The sequence below is a fragment of the Pithys albifrons genome, chromosome 3, assembly GCF_047495875.1.
Source record: "Pithys albifrons albifrons isolate INPA30051 chromosome 3, PitAlb_v1, whole genome shotgun sequence".
Lineage (NCBI taxonomy): Eukaryota > Metazoa > Chordata > Aves > Passeriformes > Thamnophilidae > Pithys > Pithys albifrons.
Window position 1 is genome coordinate 86,008,557 of NC_092460.1, and position 19,402 is coordinate 86,027,958.

Sequence of the window (19,402 nt, forward strand, 5' to 3'; positions counted from 1 at the left end):
GTAAAGGGATCTTCCAATACAAATTGTATAAACACTATGCCCCCAGCTTTTCTCCACACACCAGCAAGTTTTACAAGTGGAATTATGTTCAATATCTCTTTCCCTCTGTTGAGCAGTCTGCACTCAATTTGCTCCTGGATGCTTCACAGCTTCTATCCCTCCTCCTTACTGGCAACATCTCTGGTAACAGGAAACAATACATAGGCTTGCAAGGAGACATGCAAATCTTCAAGGAAGTCTTCACAGAATATTTAATATTCAGACCATTAAATGTAGGATTTCTGTCAATGCCATGTTCCTTTGTAATTAATGGAGTGAAATAAATATTTGCAGAGGGTAGGGTGAGATCAGAAGTGATTGATTCACACTTATGCTTTTCCACTGACTACAAATATAATTCAAAGTGACTTTATTTGTAATTTAGACGTGACTCACAGGATTTACTTTATTTCATTAAACCTTAAGCCTAGGTATACAATGTAAGACATTTTCAATCTAACTGGTCTCTATAACATGAATCATATCTACATACAGTATTAGTAGTGAACTATGCACCTAGTTAACATCTTTTTTGTTACTTAGAAGATTAATACTGAAAAATAAGGAAGACATTAGCTAATATCACACATAATTGATTTAGAAAATAGAAATGATTGCTCACTTTGTCATTTAGTTGCTTTGTTGGGTTTTTTTAAGAACACAGAGATACATTAGAGTTAGAACTCTGTTGCACTAATATGTGGTATAAGGAACTCAGCTGTCAAATACACCAAATCTGTTGTTAAAAGATTTCATTCTGCATGAAAGAAGGGGTAGAAGTTAATGAATTGCATGCATAATGCATACATGGAATCCAAGCACAAATATGCACTTTCAGTGCCTACATTTGAACTCCTTAATTTAATGTATCATCTACAATTGCAACATGTTGCCTATCACAAAAGCCAACTATTCAAATAGCAGCTAAATTTGGAACTATCTGAAGAAAAACACTGATGAAATGCAATTTTTGAAAGTGCACAAACATTTACATGGAAGAAAACACATAGTATTCAGGATTATAAATTACTATATCCCCTTTTGAATTTTTTTTTTCAAAGAGCAAACAAACATAAAAGTATTATACAGTGATACTTGTGTGTAATCACTCAAAATATGTCTCCAAACTATTCTGATGAAAGACATAAGTTCTTCAAATACAATCCCCCTTTACTTGCAAGAAGAAGTAGCTGGCAATCACTGCAAAACAATTCTCTGTACACTTCTTATATCTTACACATTGCCTCTAGAAAGAGCCACTGGCAGCTTTTAGAGTGGAGTTCCGTTCCCTTTTAGATGCTCTCACCTAATGTCCTGGGGCAGAAGACACTTGTTACTGTGTTCCAGTGCCTTGATTTTCAGACTTGTTAAACCCCCAAGTAATAAACGACCTGGTAAAAGCCATGTGCCTTGGAATTACACTTTAAAAAGGTTAGGGTAACAATGAAAATAAAGCTACTAAGCTTCAACACTCACAACAAAGATTATAGTTATAAATATTTATAAAATATAAAGAAATTATGAAAACATATTTATTCTACTTATATCAATATCAAAAGCTGAAGACTCTTGACCGGTTTTTTATTACCAAACTTTCAGCTTTCTACTTTTCACGCTGCATTCCAAATAAAAGTTCTACTGATACAGTATCCTGGCGCTATGGAGCTAGTCTCCTTCAGCAAGGATTTTGAAAATACCTTCCTGCTTTGGTAAACCTATTTCATTACTAAAAAAAGTAGATTTCCCAAGATAATTCATGGATGCAGTAATTAGGTGTTCAAGTACTTTCAGTTTTGCTCAATTGCTTTGGAGAGAGCAGGGCTTTGTTTCACTGACTCCTGTGATCTGTTTGATAATATTAGACCAGTTCATATCACACAGTAACTTGTGAGTTTCAGCAGCAAATACATATATTTAAACTACTTGCAATTCAGTATCATTGTACTATAACTTGCATTGTTGCTATGGGAAATTGTTCTAAATGACTTGAGGAGTAAGCATGACTTCTGGCAGAGAGCTAGATGGACAGAGGGCAACAGAAATAGGTGCAGATTCCAAATTCAGATATTACAAAATTTATCTGTGTTACTGCACATATGATAAATATTTTTAAAATGTAAAGCATGAGTATTATTACTATAGACTCTTGGTATATAAACTCAAGCACACAAAAGAAAAAGAGGTGAATTTAGGTATAAAAATATGTACATTGCTAGCTGAATAAAATGTAAATTAAAAGTGGGGTCTGTTTGCTTGTTGCTTTTTTTTAAATGATTCTCATTCTCAGCTTGCACATTAAAGCCAAGCTTTGAGGAAAAACTCTGTACAACATAGCAAAAACAGGCCTACAATCTCATCAAAAGAGAAAGGAAAGCCACGCTGAAAATTCATGAATAAGTAAGGGTAATGTTAGGATTTTTATTTCCTTTTTCATGCTTCCTAAGTCATTTTTAGTGTACTACCTAAGCTGGTCAGAATCATTCAGTAACTTTCTAGAGAGAGGTCAAGTCCTCCTCCCGGTACAAGGCACGCACTACTTACTTGTCCATATTAACAGAAACTTGACATACAGTCTATCTTTTATATTTCAGTTCAATACAAAAATTTTGCAACAGTAAGTTCTGTGGGACAAAACTTGTATTTCTAAGACTGAATGTTAAAACATCTCTGTGTTTACTTTACAATATACTGAAGATGTGGAAATCAAGATATTCATGATAATCACAATATGCAGAAGTATTTTACAAAGTCGAGAAGGGTTGTTAGCAGATCAGTTAAACTTTTGCCAGACACATCATTCTCTGTTCATTAAGCACTCTGCATGCAAAAATAAAGTCAGTAATTTTATTATTGTAAATTGGCTCCTCTGAACATAAATGAGTCAACAATGTTGAATCCCAGCTGTCTGCTACAGGCATTCAGAGATTAAGGAGCAATCTCACTTTAGATTGCTAGCTATGATGTTCAAAGTCTAACACAGCAGAGCTTCCAGTTTCCTGCAACACATGACAATATATTGAGCATCTTCCAAAAGCACTCACAGCAGGGAATAATATCACAGCAATGTTAGTAGACAGGCTCTTTGAAGTTAGAAAGATTTCCTTGTTCACAGTCCTTAATTCTTTACAGGTTTTGGTACGTTGACAGAAAAGACCATGTTAGCTTCCATATACAGAAGAGTGAGGGTGCAGGATGCAGAACCACAAAATCATCTAATCATAGAGCTAACAGTGAAGGAGGGCAAACACTTCTCTATTCAGAAAACTAAACCTTTCAGAAATATTAATTTTTTTCTTTAATTTAGAAACATTTATTTTTACTGCTGTAGCAATGGAAACTAAATTTCTAGCAAAGTACACAGCAAGAAGCTAAATTAAAATACATTTATTAGTTACGCCTCATATGATATGAAGTGAGAACTCCTGTACTTTCATGCAGAAAAAGTAACTATTTAAAAAATTTACATCATAAACTAGGTAAAAGATCAAAAATTATTAATGAAACCTGTATTACTGTAATTAAGTGTAAAGATAGTAAGCAGTTTCTTGGAAGGATATTAATATTAAACTTTTTAAACTAAAGTGTGTTACATATATACACAGCAGTATGTACTGAATTTGTCTTCAAAGCATCTTGTTATTCAGCATATATCAAAATGTGAATAAGACATACCATTGTGCATGCATTCATTTTGGTAATGAGGTCAATAAGGCTTACAGTCTAGTATTTATATAAATAATAATTAAATAATAATGATTTTAAATATTATATAAATCAGAAAAAGCACAGTCACTATCCTGAAGATTTTATGGCTCAAACATAAGACACAACAATTTCACAGAAAAGTAAAAAGAAGCAAGACAACACTAGTCAATGTGACTGTAACTGCTACTATCAGACTCAAGTCTACATGTCAAATCTATTTTGGGCATTGCAAAAAACCAACTTAACATAAGGATTTAGAGAAAAGTAACTGAATTTCTGCATTATGTGCTCCATTGAAGTAAGGTGGTCACCTGGCAGATAGCACAGATACTTTCTTGAGAGCTCAAGTGCGTGACGAGGCTCTGTCATCTCTGGCTGATAAACTGGCAAGTCAGCATCTCAATGTCAAATCTGAGACGCCATGTAACGTGTCAGTCCATTAAAGGCCTTGACAGAGAAAGTGCCTAAGCTTTCCTTGGTACTATAAAGGAAAGGGAGCTAAGGAAGATGCAAAGCAAGAAAGCAAGAAAAAATTATGGACTGAAAAATGATCTTTACAGCTTCTTTGCAGTCTGAGTGAATATAACTGAAGCAAAAATGCATTTGTCAAAAACAAAGAAAAGGACATTGCAGTAATAAAGACGTGAGTTGATGACTGCATGCATGCAAATGTCTTTTAGACAGGCAGAAAAGCCTGTATCTTAAAATCATGAATAAGAGAATACAGATTCCTTACTACATCATATTGAATATATTTTTATAGCTCAGCTATGTCAACAAAATAACTGACTTATACTAGAAATTTGGAATAAATCTTACAGATAAACCAGTATCAGTTCAACTATACTTAATTACTATGAGCTTAAAATCAATTTGACAGCTGAATCTAGTCTCTGAAGTCCTGTTTCATTACAAATCTCTCAGTAGCCTGTACATGATACCATTAAACTCAAAAGTCATATTTTCTATTAATATTTTAATTCTAAATATGCTCAAAATCATGCTTGAATATTTTATCACTTAACAGCATCAACCATTCACCTCTCTCAAGAATTCCAGAGAATTTTGGAATTATGTCTTTAGTTAGGGAAATGAATAAGAGTAAGTCAAAGTCAAAGACTTTGAAGATAGAAAGGTTTTCATTACCTGCATGTTTAATGACAAGTTTAGACAGGAAACACTAAATGACACTCACATTTTTCATTCACAAGGCATACTTTATCACATTAAAAATGTATTTTTACCTATATTAAATTTATTGCTTTTTTCTTTTTTTAATCTGATGTAGTATTGAACAAGTAAACTAACAAAGAACATTTATGCCATCAACTGAAACACCATTAACCAAGAACAACCTGTTTGATTCTGTAAAACATCACAATGATTACAAACTAAATCTGACCTAGGATGAAAAGGCCTTCCATGTACTGTCTGCCCATTGTGCTCCCTGCTCCCCAACATGTGAATGATAAACTGCTAATCTGGAGTACGAATAGAGCTACAGAGCTACCCAAACTAGTTCTCTGTACCTGAGTTTATAGGGGACCTCATGAGGTAAAGAGGACTCTATCTAGAAGTGAAAACCATGAGAAAATAAAAAGTTGTAATGAAAATGGAAAAAACCCTCATTCTTTTCAATAATAATAATTTTGATTACATGAAAACATGTAGGTCTGGTTTCACTGCTATCAAAAGGGGACCCTGGGGAATTTGAAAATTACATTGAATCATTTTTCCCTCATTACATAGCATTGCATCACAGAGCTCATTGCATTAAGCAGCAAATTTCAAAATGGGACCAAAGCTTACTAGAAAGATCACCGATTAAGTAGCAGAAAATGCAAGCAATTATAAACTCCTAGGAAAACAAACCCATTTGACATTTCCCCTCTCCCCATTTTCCTAAAACCAAATGTTTTCTCTTGGGACACTGTAGTTTGAAATAGTGTTTCTTCATTCTCCAGTGTGTTTTACAGTTGCCAGGCAAGAACATGGAATGGAGAAGTGGTGTGGAATCTTCTCTGAAAAGCCAAGAGGTCCCAGTTTTCTTAAGGCAGAAGCATGGGATAACTTCTAGAAATAACATAAATTGCTCAAGATTTACCTAAAAAGCATCACTTTTCTCCTCACTTTTTCTTGGTAAAACTTCCATGAACCTGCAAATCTCGTATTTCAGAGGAGGTCTACACTGGTATCTTGTACTTAACCAAATGGATGGCAGTGAGAGCAGTAACTTGTTCAAATTACTCAAAGAAGACAATTTCTATCATGACTTATCATTTTATAGTGAAAAAAATATTTTTATGTTATTTGAAACATAAAAGGATCAACACAGTTTTATATGTTTGTGTTCCAAGTCTATACACCTGTTTAGGTATATATGTGTACATCTATAATATATATATATAATATATACTCATGAACATTTGAAGGCCTTATTTCCCTCACTAAAACTTACTTCTATTGACATCTTAATATTTAATTCTACAGATACAAACCAAATACCAAACAATTTTCAGGCTGTATCACTCTATAGTGTTACTCCAGTCAGCCCAACTTCTTTCATTGCAAAATTTCTTCCTCTGCTACATAACACGCAAAAAAAGTCCCCAAAATAATTACACGCACATGGTGTCCATAATAAGGAACTATTATTATTGAGGAACAAACATTTGGTGTATCAGTCAATTAATCTGTTCACATGAGAGAAAGAATGAACATCATACTTTTATTGATTGCTTAGTTGCAGCAAGACATACTTAAGAGATTGGAAATATGTATCTTATATATTTTCTATCACTGTACTGTCTGTAACATTACTGACAATATACTTCATCAAATAATAGGAATAAAAGTATTGCATAACCAAGTTCTTTAAAAGTGGTCTTTGATTCACTGTCTCATCTGGCATATTGCTGCCCCTGATGTTCTGGGGAAATTATTCTGACTTAAAATTCCTGTGAGGTATGTAATTCTACTGACAGAGGTCAAACAGATATGTAAAAGAAGAGCAGGATTTTTCACAGCTAGTAGTAAAGAACCAGGCTCTCTGACTGACATTTAAGAGAGACTCCCTTTTTTCCTGTCACATGCAGAAAAACAAATACAACACATACAATGTGCACAAGAAATGACTGGATGCGTGTGCTTCTGGATACAGTTTACAGAACAAAAAACTTCTGTGCCAAATGTTCTATAGCTATGACTTCTCAATAATGTGAATTCAATGCAGAGTACTTCAACAGCATAGACTGAACTTCCCAATTTCCCATTGTAGTTTAAGTGCTTATTACTTGAGCTACTACTTTGAAGACTAGGCAATGATCTACAGCTATTATTAACAAAGCAGAAGAATAATGGATTTTATACTTGCCTGTGGGACAGAAGTATCATTTAGAGAATTGATAACACTTTAGTTTAGTCATTTTAAAAGGTCATGTTACACAATAAAGAAGGCCAAGCCTTTTAGTAATAACATATGATTGTGATAAAATTAGCCCTAGTCTACAGAGCCTCAAAATTACTAATTGCATTTTATAAAGCAAGCAAGCTAAATCAGTCTGATAAACGTATTCCAGTGTGTTCCTGATTTTTGTTCTTTAGAGTCCAGTTTATGTAGCCTATAAAGAAATTAAACCATAAAAAGTGCCTTAATTATTAAATAAGTAAACAAATCTGACTGCATGTAAGGAGAACAAATCTTCATAGTATTATAAGTTGGGATTATTTACTTAAAACATAGTTCTAATAGATTTGGTAGAGAGGGGAAAATTATGCTATTTGGTGTAGGAAACCAACAGAAAAAATTTAATAGGAAGGATTAACAGTGAACAACTGTAGTTGCAAGGCATGGATACCAACATTAAAGTTGTTTTTGACAAAATACCATAAACTGAGAAAATCTGACAGAGTTAGCAGGTAGTATAAATTAAAGCTGTTATGTTGTGCCCTTAGGGATTTATTTATTGCAAAGATAGGGAAGGACAGCTAAAGTACTCTGAATAAATCGTTTTATGAAGAAAGATAAACTAGATTGAAGCAATACAGAAATTTGCACAAGGTTTCATTTGTACAGGGCCACAAAGTTCAGTCAGATGGAGAGAAAATAAGCTGGTAACGGGCCATTTCCCCACAGTAGGCAATGATGGGGGGCTTTGCAACACAAGTTGTTTACATTCAGCCTCCAAACAAGACTTTAAAGCCTTTCAGGCATTGAACGAGTATTGTAGGGTAAAACTCAATATAAATATTTCCATGAAAGTGAACTGTCACCAGTTCACAAAAATAACTGAACTTCTATAGATGTATGCAAATTCTTTGCCTACCTATCATATTCAAATGCTGTTTCAACCAACTTCCTGATATGCTCTTTGCTGAAAAAATATAAGGTTTTGAAATGTAGGTGCCTGAAGTCCTTCCACTTCCTACTGAAAAACATGCTCCTTATTTTAAGAGACTGCTTGCCCAGCTTTTTTGAAAGAATGAACATGACTTTGTTAGAGAAAGTTATATTATACAGATAAGAAATTATAAATAAATACTTCAGTGATGCATTTAAGATTTAAAAAAAAATCCAGTTACCTTTTCAGAAAATCTGTGAAATAGCCAGCTAACAGCATCTCCAGAAATCATCTTCTCAAAGTCTGCCGCAGTTAAAACAGCCAGACTGGACAAAGAAAATACATCTCCTACTGCTTATAGTCCATAACTTCAGGTCTGACAGTTTAGGAGCAATTCTAACTAACAGTAAGACATTGTCAGTCCTGCTGCAGTTGCTACTATTTTGTCTTAAATTCATCCACATGTAATGTTAGGAAGGTAAATCTAAGAAATACCACCCTGTGCTTGAAAAATATTCCCTTCACTTACTTGAAAATCTTTCTCTTCCAGGATCTCTTTCCTCCACCTGACAAGGAAGGCAGCACAGACGTACAAATGGAAGTGAGAAAAACCCTCTGGTTCAGACTAGAAAAAATAAAAATATATCATCTTTTCAATACACAAATAATAACACTTCTGATGACCACATACCCCAACTGTATTTTTATGACATTCCCTTTTAACTACAAATGTCAGCTACATCTGTCTCTGTATCACAAACATGCTTGCATTTCATCTGTGCCAAACCTGATCATAGCTATTATCTAACAGGGATGAAGGTGAGGTATGCATCCATTTCTCATATTTAAATTCATTCTTTACTGATGTGTTTTGCATTTCTTGCATCTGGCATGAAATATCATACTGTCCAGCTCAACATTGTGGCATGAACATAACATTGCATCTCCATTATTACGAGCAAACTACTACTACTAGTAGCTTTTGAACTATAAATTCTGCAATAGGAAATTATTCAGCTTTCTAAAAGTAAACAACTTGCTCTATATTTTACTGAATTAGAGGAAAAAAATCTACTAATTGTAACATGAAACACTGACAACTTAGATTTGTATTCAGATCTGCAACTTTCTGTTCTAGTTCAAGTCAGCAGAGTCCATCCTTTTAGAAAACTCCCCCCAGAAATTAGTATTTTATAAGTATACCTAAGAGTTTAGACAAATTTCTGATCCTGTTTTTAAAGGACATCAAGTTTTCTCACACTACCAAATTAATCTTAGATTTTATTTTCTGTACCACTGAGAACTGAAAAAAGAATTATGATATTAAATTATCAGTGTGATGAGTAAACTCATGCTATGCAAAATCTCATTTTAAAAAAATAAAAATAATAATTATGAAACTAAACTATATAATCTGGCAAATGCAGAGATATTTAAATGCTGATATCTATATAATTTAAAAGATCTAATTATAGCGCTTTAAAAATATACCAGGTTTTTTTCATATTCTCTGCTAGTATTTCAAAACTGCAGTTTACTCTTTAGAAAAATCCAGTGTTCTGCCCAAGTATAGTGAACTGAAACAACTTCTTACGTAAAGTATATCATGATAAAATACCTATTTTATTGCTATTTAACCTAAAACATAGTATTTAAAATATGTGCAATAAATTAATTTCCCCACTGTCATAAGGGAAGAAGGAAAAGTATTCGCCTACTACTCTTCCTCTTCTTGCACCCTTGACTGATAAAGGAGTACAGTGCACTACAAGAGGTTTGTACAAACACCTTGTTAACAGCTACAAAAACTATAGATAATCTGGTCCACCAAATGGATAAGAATTAAGAGAGAATGCCAATTATTCAAAGTGAAGCTTTAAGTTTAAAAGTGTACTTGTGTTACAGTTTTGAAATCTTTCACTGAATTTTTTCTCTCCCTACCAACAGGGAGTTTGGGAGCTGCTGCCCCCCACTACCTGCCCTTGGAGCCAACCAACGCAAGGGTGGTCACCCTGGGGAGGTGGGGTGGGGCTGGGATGGAGAGGGAGGTTCTCTTCACAATTTTTGCCACACTTTGCTGCTCCAGCTGCGGTGTGGGCAAGAGCCCTGTTTGCTGGGCTGCTGGAGGCACATGGAGCTCCCTTTGATTCAGGTGCCCCACCAACTCCGCATGACTGGTGCCATCCTTTGGGGAGAGAGAGAGAGCAGTCACTGCTATCTTGGAGTTGCTACGGACTTTCCTAAGGGCCAGTTTCACCTGCAGAAGAGTAGCTAAAAACCACCACCACCACCCACCCCAGTGCTCTTCTTCGAACAAATGACGAGGACGAGTCTACGCTGCCCATGAGAAAGGTTCCACCCCATTCCTTGTGGCCGCCATTCCCAGGTGAGTTACCAGAGAGGGAATCAGTGTCTCTCCCTACCCTTTGTCCTTGGTTTGCTGGAAAACCACGGAGTAAAACGCTCTTGGCTGTGGCCTCCTGAGGCACAGCATCGCCCCCTTCTGTATGTAAATAGAACTCCACCGAGAGGAGCAGAGACAGACCTTGACTTTGTTTAAAGGTTTTGGTTACCATGTTGCTGTTGGTTCTGTGCTGGGTTTGTTTCTCTTATATATATATTTGCAGTTAAGAACTGTTATCCTTTTCTATACATTTTCTGCTTAAAGTATATTAATTTCAAGGGTTGTGGTGGTTTTTGGAAAGAGGCCCCTTGCCTAGTCCAGACAGACATCGTTTTCTTCTAAACTAGAACAACTTGGAACAGAAAATAAGAAAAAGCTAATTTTAGATTCAGAAAATAAATATTTGGATTATAAAATACTATATATGCTTCCTACCCTAGGAAAACACTGTACTTCAATAAAATTATTTGAATAAGATTGTAAAATCCCAGGACAGAGAAAGCATATGGTAATTTTCACTAAGCTTCTCTGTAGAGTTTGCCAGAAAAATCAAGTCCAATTTACAGTATTGAAGTTAGCATTTTACAGAATTATGTACTCAGTACTGTTCTCCTGAAAAATCCAGGTCTTTTACTTCTGTGTTGGCATTTCTTTTGGGATGGAAAGTTAACATATATAAAAGCATAAAATTGCATCTCTTGAACACATACTTGTAAGCAAAGTGATGCTTCTACTTATCATGTCACACACTACTATGGTAATATTTAAACACAACTTGGGAAAATGCAAAAAAGTTAATTTTAAGAAAACAAATCTCTTCCTACCATATAGTCTAAATAAATTTACAGAACATGTAGTAATTCCTTTAAATGCAGCCTTTGATAATGTAACACTTATCTATAAAATGAGGAAAATATTTTAAAATTTTTAAAATTAAGTATAAAAACACTACTTATGGTCAATTTTTTCTCAACTTGAACTGCAATCTCTTTCACACTTTTAACATGAAATTTAAAAATGTCCTTTCAAGTAGTAGCCATAAATCATACATGAAGCTTCTGCTATTTTGGGATACACAAGGCAAGCTCCTAAGTCACAATCTTCTTCAAATTTGGAAGGAAACAGGGTAGTAACGTCCAATGAAAACAGATTATGTTTATGATTAGGTCAACAGTCTGTAGAAGAAAACATCAACACAATTTCCAGAAGCCCACCCTGAAGTGTAAGCTGTCACCAGTGAAGACTTTCTGACATAGTATGAAACAGATCAGTTCACAACTACCTCATGAACTGTGTGAACTACAGATCTACTTCCAAGAATGGGTAACTGAATGTCACGGCACCAGCCTGAGCATTTGCAATCAAACAAGAAAGCACAGAAGAAGAAAAATGATGGTTATGGGATGAAGGCAAATAAAGCTGGACTGAGACTGCCAAACAGATAAACTAAAACACAGAATTAGTGCTGAGGGTAGATAAGAAAAACTAAGACCATTTTGCAGATGAAGAAGTAGAAAGACTGAATGGCCTTCAGGCAAAAAATCATTAATTGTAATATTTTTTTGTACTGGATTATTTGTTACCGTGCATGAATATAATAAAGGTGTAAACTACTTTAATTACATGACACAAGCAAGAAAGAAGGAACCAAAAGGAACTTGGTTTGGTAATAATATATACTAATCTCCTTTTGTCTCCTAACTCCTCCAACATTACATAATTTCTTGAAAAGTATATGGGAGAAGGAGAGAGGTTTAAATAAATCTATCTGAAAGCAACATTTAACTTTCAAAGTCAATTTGCAATAGCTCTTGGCAAAATTGTTTATTTTGATCTCTTACATTGACTTGTAAACCCATACTGCAGAGGTAGCAAAATTAGATCATCGAAGTATTCTCTTTTTCTGATAACAACTCACAGTTCTGATTATAAACCTAAGATTTCATTCTATTATCACATAATAAAGAAAATTGTTCCATAAAAAGTCCAGATAAATAGCTTAAAAAAATTTAAATAAAAAATGCCCAGAATGGCAATACTGAAAATTGAAAATATTATTAAGGAATTATAGAAAAAATTATCTGGAAGTATATAAAAACTTGTACTTTGTCTTGGGATTTTTCTTTTCAACTCTTTTTTTTTTGTTCACCAATACAATTTTCTTCAGCTCTTTTAAATGAAACCAAATAGGTTTAAACATGCAATTCATTAGAGGAAAAAATGCATATCCCCTGCAGATTTAAAAATTCATCATGCTTCAGTGATAAGTCTAGGTACAAAGTATTTCCAATGGATAGTTTTAGACAGTTTTAGAAATTGAGTAAAACAGCTAATGCATAATTGCCTTTTCTAACACCTGCTACCTATTATACTTTTCCATTTGCAGCTTTTGAAGTTACAAACATTTGATCTCTAAATGTACAGAAATGCAGAATATCTGCTAAAAGCTATTTAAAATCAAGTATAAACAACGACCTTGATCTAAATATTTTAGCAAAATATCTCAAGACAGATGTACAACCTTCCAGAAGGCTTATTCTGAACATATTACAGACAACTCAGAGCACCTTATCTAAGAACCATCTGTCATTATCAATAAAAATCATTTAGATTGTTAACACCACAAAAATCTCATTGCCCTGCAAATGCTGTATCTCCTCTGCAACTGAAATGAAAAATATTCTTTACACTGCACCTCCCAAACTTCTTGAATTAGGGAATCACTGAGAGAATGCAAATTTTGTTGTATGATTAGACTGACTATTGTCTAGTCAATGATTAGACTAAGCTGCCTCCTACACCCTGGATACTTCAACATTTAGGGAAGGGATTGATAAAGAAAATACAATACATGATCATTTTTTAAGTATTCAGAATAATTAAAACTATAAAATTTTGCCAGGGTTAGGTATTAAACCACCACATTTCAGACTCAAAAAATGGCTCAGACACAAGGGCTTACAAACACTCAATGACAACTTTAAGAACTTTCATTTCAAGTGCATTACAATGAACAGATAGTAGAGCTGAAAAAAGATTTAAATATTTTTCCAAATTATACAAGCAATCCATGGCAGAAAAAGAGAAAGAAGCCATCACATGAACATCATGGAAATTAGAACGTGTTGGCTGCTCCTCCAAGTTTTGCCTTTTCAATCAGCCAGGAGCTTTGACTTCCTGGGCACAGACTGAGTCCACTGTCAAAACTGAGACTCAGAGTTCCTGTCTGAGAAGAAACGCAGCATGACCACAGAGAGGTCCATCACAGTAACCAGCCCGTCACCAGGAATGACCACAGCCGATGAGTCAGTGTATAGGAACGCAGGGATACAGCAGTACCTCCCCAGAACACTCCTCCAACTTTCAAAGATTTCACGCTCAGAGATGTCCTGAGACAAGCTGTAGAGTATGTCCATTTAATAGGTGTTAATGGATTTGTGTTCAGTTTTTTTCCTAAATCTTTTTGCAACTCTAAGCTTTCAGGTAAATCACTAAGTCCTGTGGCAAAGAATTCCAAAACACAAATGCATTCATTCAAAGTAGCTCAGTTAATGCATGGAAAGAGTATGAACAGTAAGTTCCTGTTCACTTTCTTCAGTCCTTTCACACTTTTTTCTTTTGCAGACTAAAATGTTTTTGTTCCACTTTTCCTCATTTACCAGTTCCACTGTCTTTGCTCAGCCTTCTTAAGCACTATTTCCTGCAACATACAAATAATACAGCATGTAAGTTCGAGAAGGAATATTATTGTCACAGCTATATAATGATATTTTGTTTTCCTTTCCCTTCCCAGTAATTCCTAACCTTTGTTTCTTTTTCTATTCTTGACTGTTACTGAGCTCACGTTTTCCTCTTATGCTTGACTGTATAAAGGTACCCTGAAGCCCAGATTTATTACCAGTAAAGCTAGAATTGTTCCAAATACACAATACCACTTTATATCTCTCCAGGTGAAGTTTCACCTGTTATTTATGCCTGATTGTTAACAGCAACATGAAGTCCTGCAGCTCCTTGCTGTCCACCTTTCACCATAACTACTCTTAGTAACAGGATGTTGTCAGCAAACTTTGCTGCCTCACTTGCTCCTGTATCCCTTTTTTATCTCTTAAGTAGAAACAGCTTAAGCCTCATGACAAATTGTAAAAGAATTACAAGTTATTTCTTTTAATTTTGAAATTTGCTTGCTTATTCTTACTGTCTATTTGCTATCTTTCAGGCAGTTATAATTCACACAAGGGCATTCCCTTGAATTCCACAGCTGTGTTTCTTCTTTAGTAACCTTTAGTGAAGAACCTTCTTCACTGTTTTTAGCAACCTCAATATTCTACATCAACATGTGTTCACTGGCTCTTAAAGCTTTGTGGGGTGTGATTTCTCACTACAAAAATCATGACAATGCTTTCTTAAAATGTCATGTTTAGTCATGGTGAATGAATATTGAGTTTAGAGAACAGTAAACTGAAATCACCTTAATCTTGTCATTCTAAAAAATGCTGCGATAGTTTGAGGCTTGCAACTTGCCTTAGTTTAGAAGAAAACTAAGATATTTATATGGACCAGGAAAGCAGAGCCTCCTCTAAGAAATCACCACATCTTTGAAATTTAGGAGTTCTAATCAGAAAATTTACAGAAACAGAGGATAACAGTTCTTAACTATATATATATATATGTATACATGTGTGTGTCTGTGTGTATATACATAGATATATATATATATTCCTTCCCCCACCTTTTTGTCTGAACTTTTAACATAACCATTTTTATTGTACACAGCAGCCCACCAATTCATGTAGGACCATAACCTTCTCCTGCCTGTCAGGAGAACATATAGTTATATAATGAAATTTTGTTTATTCAGTGATGCTAAAAAATTAAATTTTAGTCACTATACATGTTAAAAAGTTTTTTACAGTTATATGTAAAAATACTTATTAAACCCACTTATTTTTGCTGAGTTTGCACAATTTCAATTATCTTCCATCATTGCTTTTGCTTCATTATGATAATTCCCTAGAGGGATTCTAAAAGCCGGGAGTGACCAACAGCACTTGACTAAGCTGCATCTAATCTCACAATAAACACAGATAAAGTTGGATCTTTTATGCTTTAATAGAAAATACAAAACCAAAAAAGTACCTCACTTACAGGTATGGCTTATAAGTAGCTGTTTCTAATGCAAACACCCAACTATTAACATGAAAATTTATGGTCTTGTTTGATTTCTGCATTAAAAAAAAATTTGATCCAAACACATTTCACAGCACTTCAAAACCTGTAATGGAAACTAACACTGCTGGGTCCTAACAGCAAGCTAGAAGTATCTGTCACAGCCAAAACACAATCCAAAAATTATTATCTCAATCCTTAGAGCTCACTAAGTCCCTTTTATAAGAGCTATTTAAAAAAAAAACCAACTTCACAAGAACTGTGTTCACACTTCCTATTTCTACAAGGCATGTTCAGAAAAACTATCTTACAATGTTCTATTAGATTGGGTAAATTTATGCTGAAAACAAGGTGAAGATCAGTTTTCATAACAATTTAGTCATTGGCCTATCTGATCTAGTCAACAACTTCACAACACTTCCTAAAAGATGACTTGTGATATAAATCTCTGCTGTGAAATCCCAACCACAAAGAACACAGACAACTGCTGGATTTTTTTTATCGACATCTTGCCCTGTTAGAATGCTCCATATGGCATGCAAAATTCATGTTAAGACTATTAATCAATATCAAATATAAATGGATTTGAGTGATAATTACCATTTACCTGATTTATCAACTCTCCAACTAATAATTCAGTTTTAAGAAGCATCTTTCATATAAATGTCCACATTACCTTGTATTTTGAGAATGGAGTTTAAATCACTGCCCTCTTCACTTGCTAATATGCTCAATTCAAATACAATAAAAAATAACTGATGTCAAAAGTCTATTTGACTTTTTTTGTCCTTTTCCAGAATAAACTTGGTGGGGAAAAAAATCAATATTTCTCATTTGATTAATTTCAAGAATTCACCATGAGGTTTTTAAAGAGTTCCATCATGACTAGGATGCCAAGAGGATTCTCACTCAATGAGGTACCCTCCTCACATTCAATACTGAAATGTGATTTCCTTTACAGGTATTTTTCTCCTCATGTGTGGTGTTTTATTACCTTCACACACAAGAATGTTGCTAGATCTTAGCAAAGGAATGGAGCTTCTTATGCAAAAAACTTACAGTCCTTTCTTGCTGAATTGGTTATTTACAGAAGAAAGTGGACTAAGGTAGTTTTCTTGGAGAATGCCTTCGATACAAATGCAAGAAGGTGCAGAACTGTACACAAGGAGAACATTTTGCAACACTTACTTCCAACATTACTTTGAACAGAACCCAGATAGACATAGAAGCAAACTATCAGAAAGCATACTGATTTCTTTTCTCTAACTTCCCATGTTAATAAGCCTTTTTTCAGCTGTAATGAAAACTGACTGTGAGTTGTTCTTTGAAGTTATGGAGAAACTATTACTTAATGTGCTGCTCTGAATTTGTACAAAGCAAAAGGAAGCAACATTCATTTTACCTACCAGTTATGACTACGACAAACATAGTGAAAACAGGGATGTGGCAACACGAGCATAAATTCTGCCGGTGATAGATCAATCGCTGCCATTTTAGATAACAACAAGCAACATAATGGTGAGGGGTGACATGTAAAATCCAAATCTAATATACATATTTATGGTTTCTCTAATAGAAAAAAAGAAATTACTTTCTGTGAGATTTTCTTCTATGTTTTTAAGATCTGAAACTCTAAACTTACTTGGAGACCAGAACAGGAGAACCAGCAGCAAGAACTAATAGAACTCCTCCAGGCTGACTTCAGTGCATTAACAAGTAACAGCCACATAACATTATAAACCCTCATCCATAACAATAGATAATTTACAATGTTTAGGTTTTAGAGAAGAGTTGATTACTTACAGCTATATTTTCTTTCATTCACCATAGCTGATGTATTAAAGAAGAAAGTATTTTGGTTAGAGCCATTAATATAGTTCCTAATTATGTTACCAAACCATGACGCAGTGTAATGACTCAAAGCAGTGAATCTCTGTGTAATTAACACTGAACATCACTATGTCCTTTACTTCCTCTAACAGCATGAGACACAAGCATACAATTAATTTGGTTTATTGCATGCACATAAAGCTCAAGCACACACTTCCTTACACCCTTTAGTTCCAAATATTTACCTCAGGAAAAGGCTTAGACACTCAGTTCACACAAGCTGTAAGAGGATATGAGAAGATGACATTACCAACAGTCTTTTCAAAAACTTCCACATGCTTGAAAAGTCTAATCCTCTAGCCATTTTCTTGAAAATTAATTTTGCATCTTTAATTTACTGGGATTCCCCCACCTGAGCTTAAAGTTCCTCTTGCATGCGTGAGTTATGGAAGTACCAACTAAGTTGTTATGGGAAGGCGTAGGAGCAATAAGATGAGGAAAAACCCAGAAGGTGACTGACTGGTTGCCTCCCAGGCACAGGTGAAGTTGAAGAAAACACTTTCTGAAAGCTGTAGTTCATCTCTTTTTTAACAGGCTACATGGCAGATTTGATTGAAAAGCTCCAGACAAAATATTTTCAAAGGCATGCATATTTGGGATACCAAAACTTAAATCTAATCCTTGTTTCATTATTCAATGACAGAAAGAATATGCATTGCAAAGATTTATTTTAAGCTAAGCTTAAAGTTAGGCTTCAATTATTCAGACATAATTATTCAGCTGGAAAGATATTTGTTTTGAAGTTTCCTTCTAATTAAGACCCTATTAATTCTATCTGAAACCACTAACTTAATTTGAACTTAGACACTTAAATTCCATCTCAAGTAGTGACTTGACAACAAGTAATTGGCCAAAAATGTGGTGGGAACAAAGGGAAGCTGTGTCACACCAAAATCAACACTGTTTTTATGCACAGAATTCCACTTAAAATACGATTTAACTTACAAAGCACAAACTAAATCCAGATCATTAGTAAACATATGCTGCAACTGATTCAAATCTGCAGCACTTTGCTGTAAGGCAAAATATTTTTACAGAAATGTTATCTTGCTTTAAGCAGACTACTGATTTGAAATAGGGACAGGCACAATTGATTGATAAAGAATATGGTAACTTTTCCACCTTTGAAGAGAACTTCAGCACATTATGTGAATCAAACCCAGGTCATATCTCCTCAGTAACCTGCTTTTAAAAGGCAAAGGAGTTCAAATAAGCAATATGACTAACATTTACTAAAATAATTACCTATTTCACCTTTTGAATTTCTAAATTATTTACTTCATGTATCATTTTAATTACTTTTACAGATCATTCCCAGAGAACCTCGATGCTGGGAAATTAATTAATGGGCACAATAGAAGAGCTGTCAGCATTGTTTAAATATAATTTCAGCACTAGCCTCATTTACATGTATCCCTTTATTCTAAGCAGTGGTACTGCTGCATTTTTGGTATGAAATTGTTAGTTCATTAAAAAGAGCACAATGATATCCTTTTCTGCAGATATTCATCGATTATCACATTTGCTGAAATACATGCTCAAGCCAATCACTAGAGCTTTTAGCCCATGGATTTCAAAGATACTGAAATAGTTGTATAATAGTTTTATAATTGCTTGATTAATTTGCTTTAGCTTTATCATATTATTAGCTTTAATAAAAGTTATTAAATTAATACTTCAAAGTAGACCTCTGAAAAGTGGTAGTTCACCATTTCATCACCAAAAAAAATTTAAATAATTGTACACATATATATCCCATGTTATACTGAAATTCAAAGACATCCTCTCATTAAGTATGTTTTAGGTCACATACATCACTTCCAGATATGGAGGATCTCCTGTGTCTTTCTGGACAAAA

The 19,402-nt window shown here is 34.3% G+C and overlaps 1 protein-coding gene across 2 annotated transcripts in view; it reads right to left on the bottom strand.

The window, feature by feature from the left end:
- Window positions 1-19,402, bottom strand: part of TBC1D22A (TBC1 domain family member 22A) — a 150,293-nt gene that overhangs the window by 25,213 nt on the left and 105,678 nt on the right. Inside the window, exon 12 of one of the 2 annotated variants that reach the window (XM_071552573.1) lies at window positions 8,614-8,709. The exons of the other annotated variant lie outside the window; for it this stretch is intronic. Within the exon in view, the coding sequence (XP_071408674.1) occupies window positions 8,614-8,709 (96 nt within the window). The remainder of the gene's footprint in view (window positions 1-8,613; window positions 8,710-19,402) is intronic. 2 annotated transcript variants of the gene reach the window in all.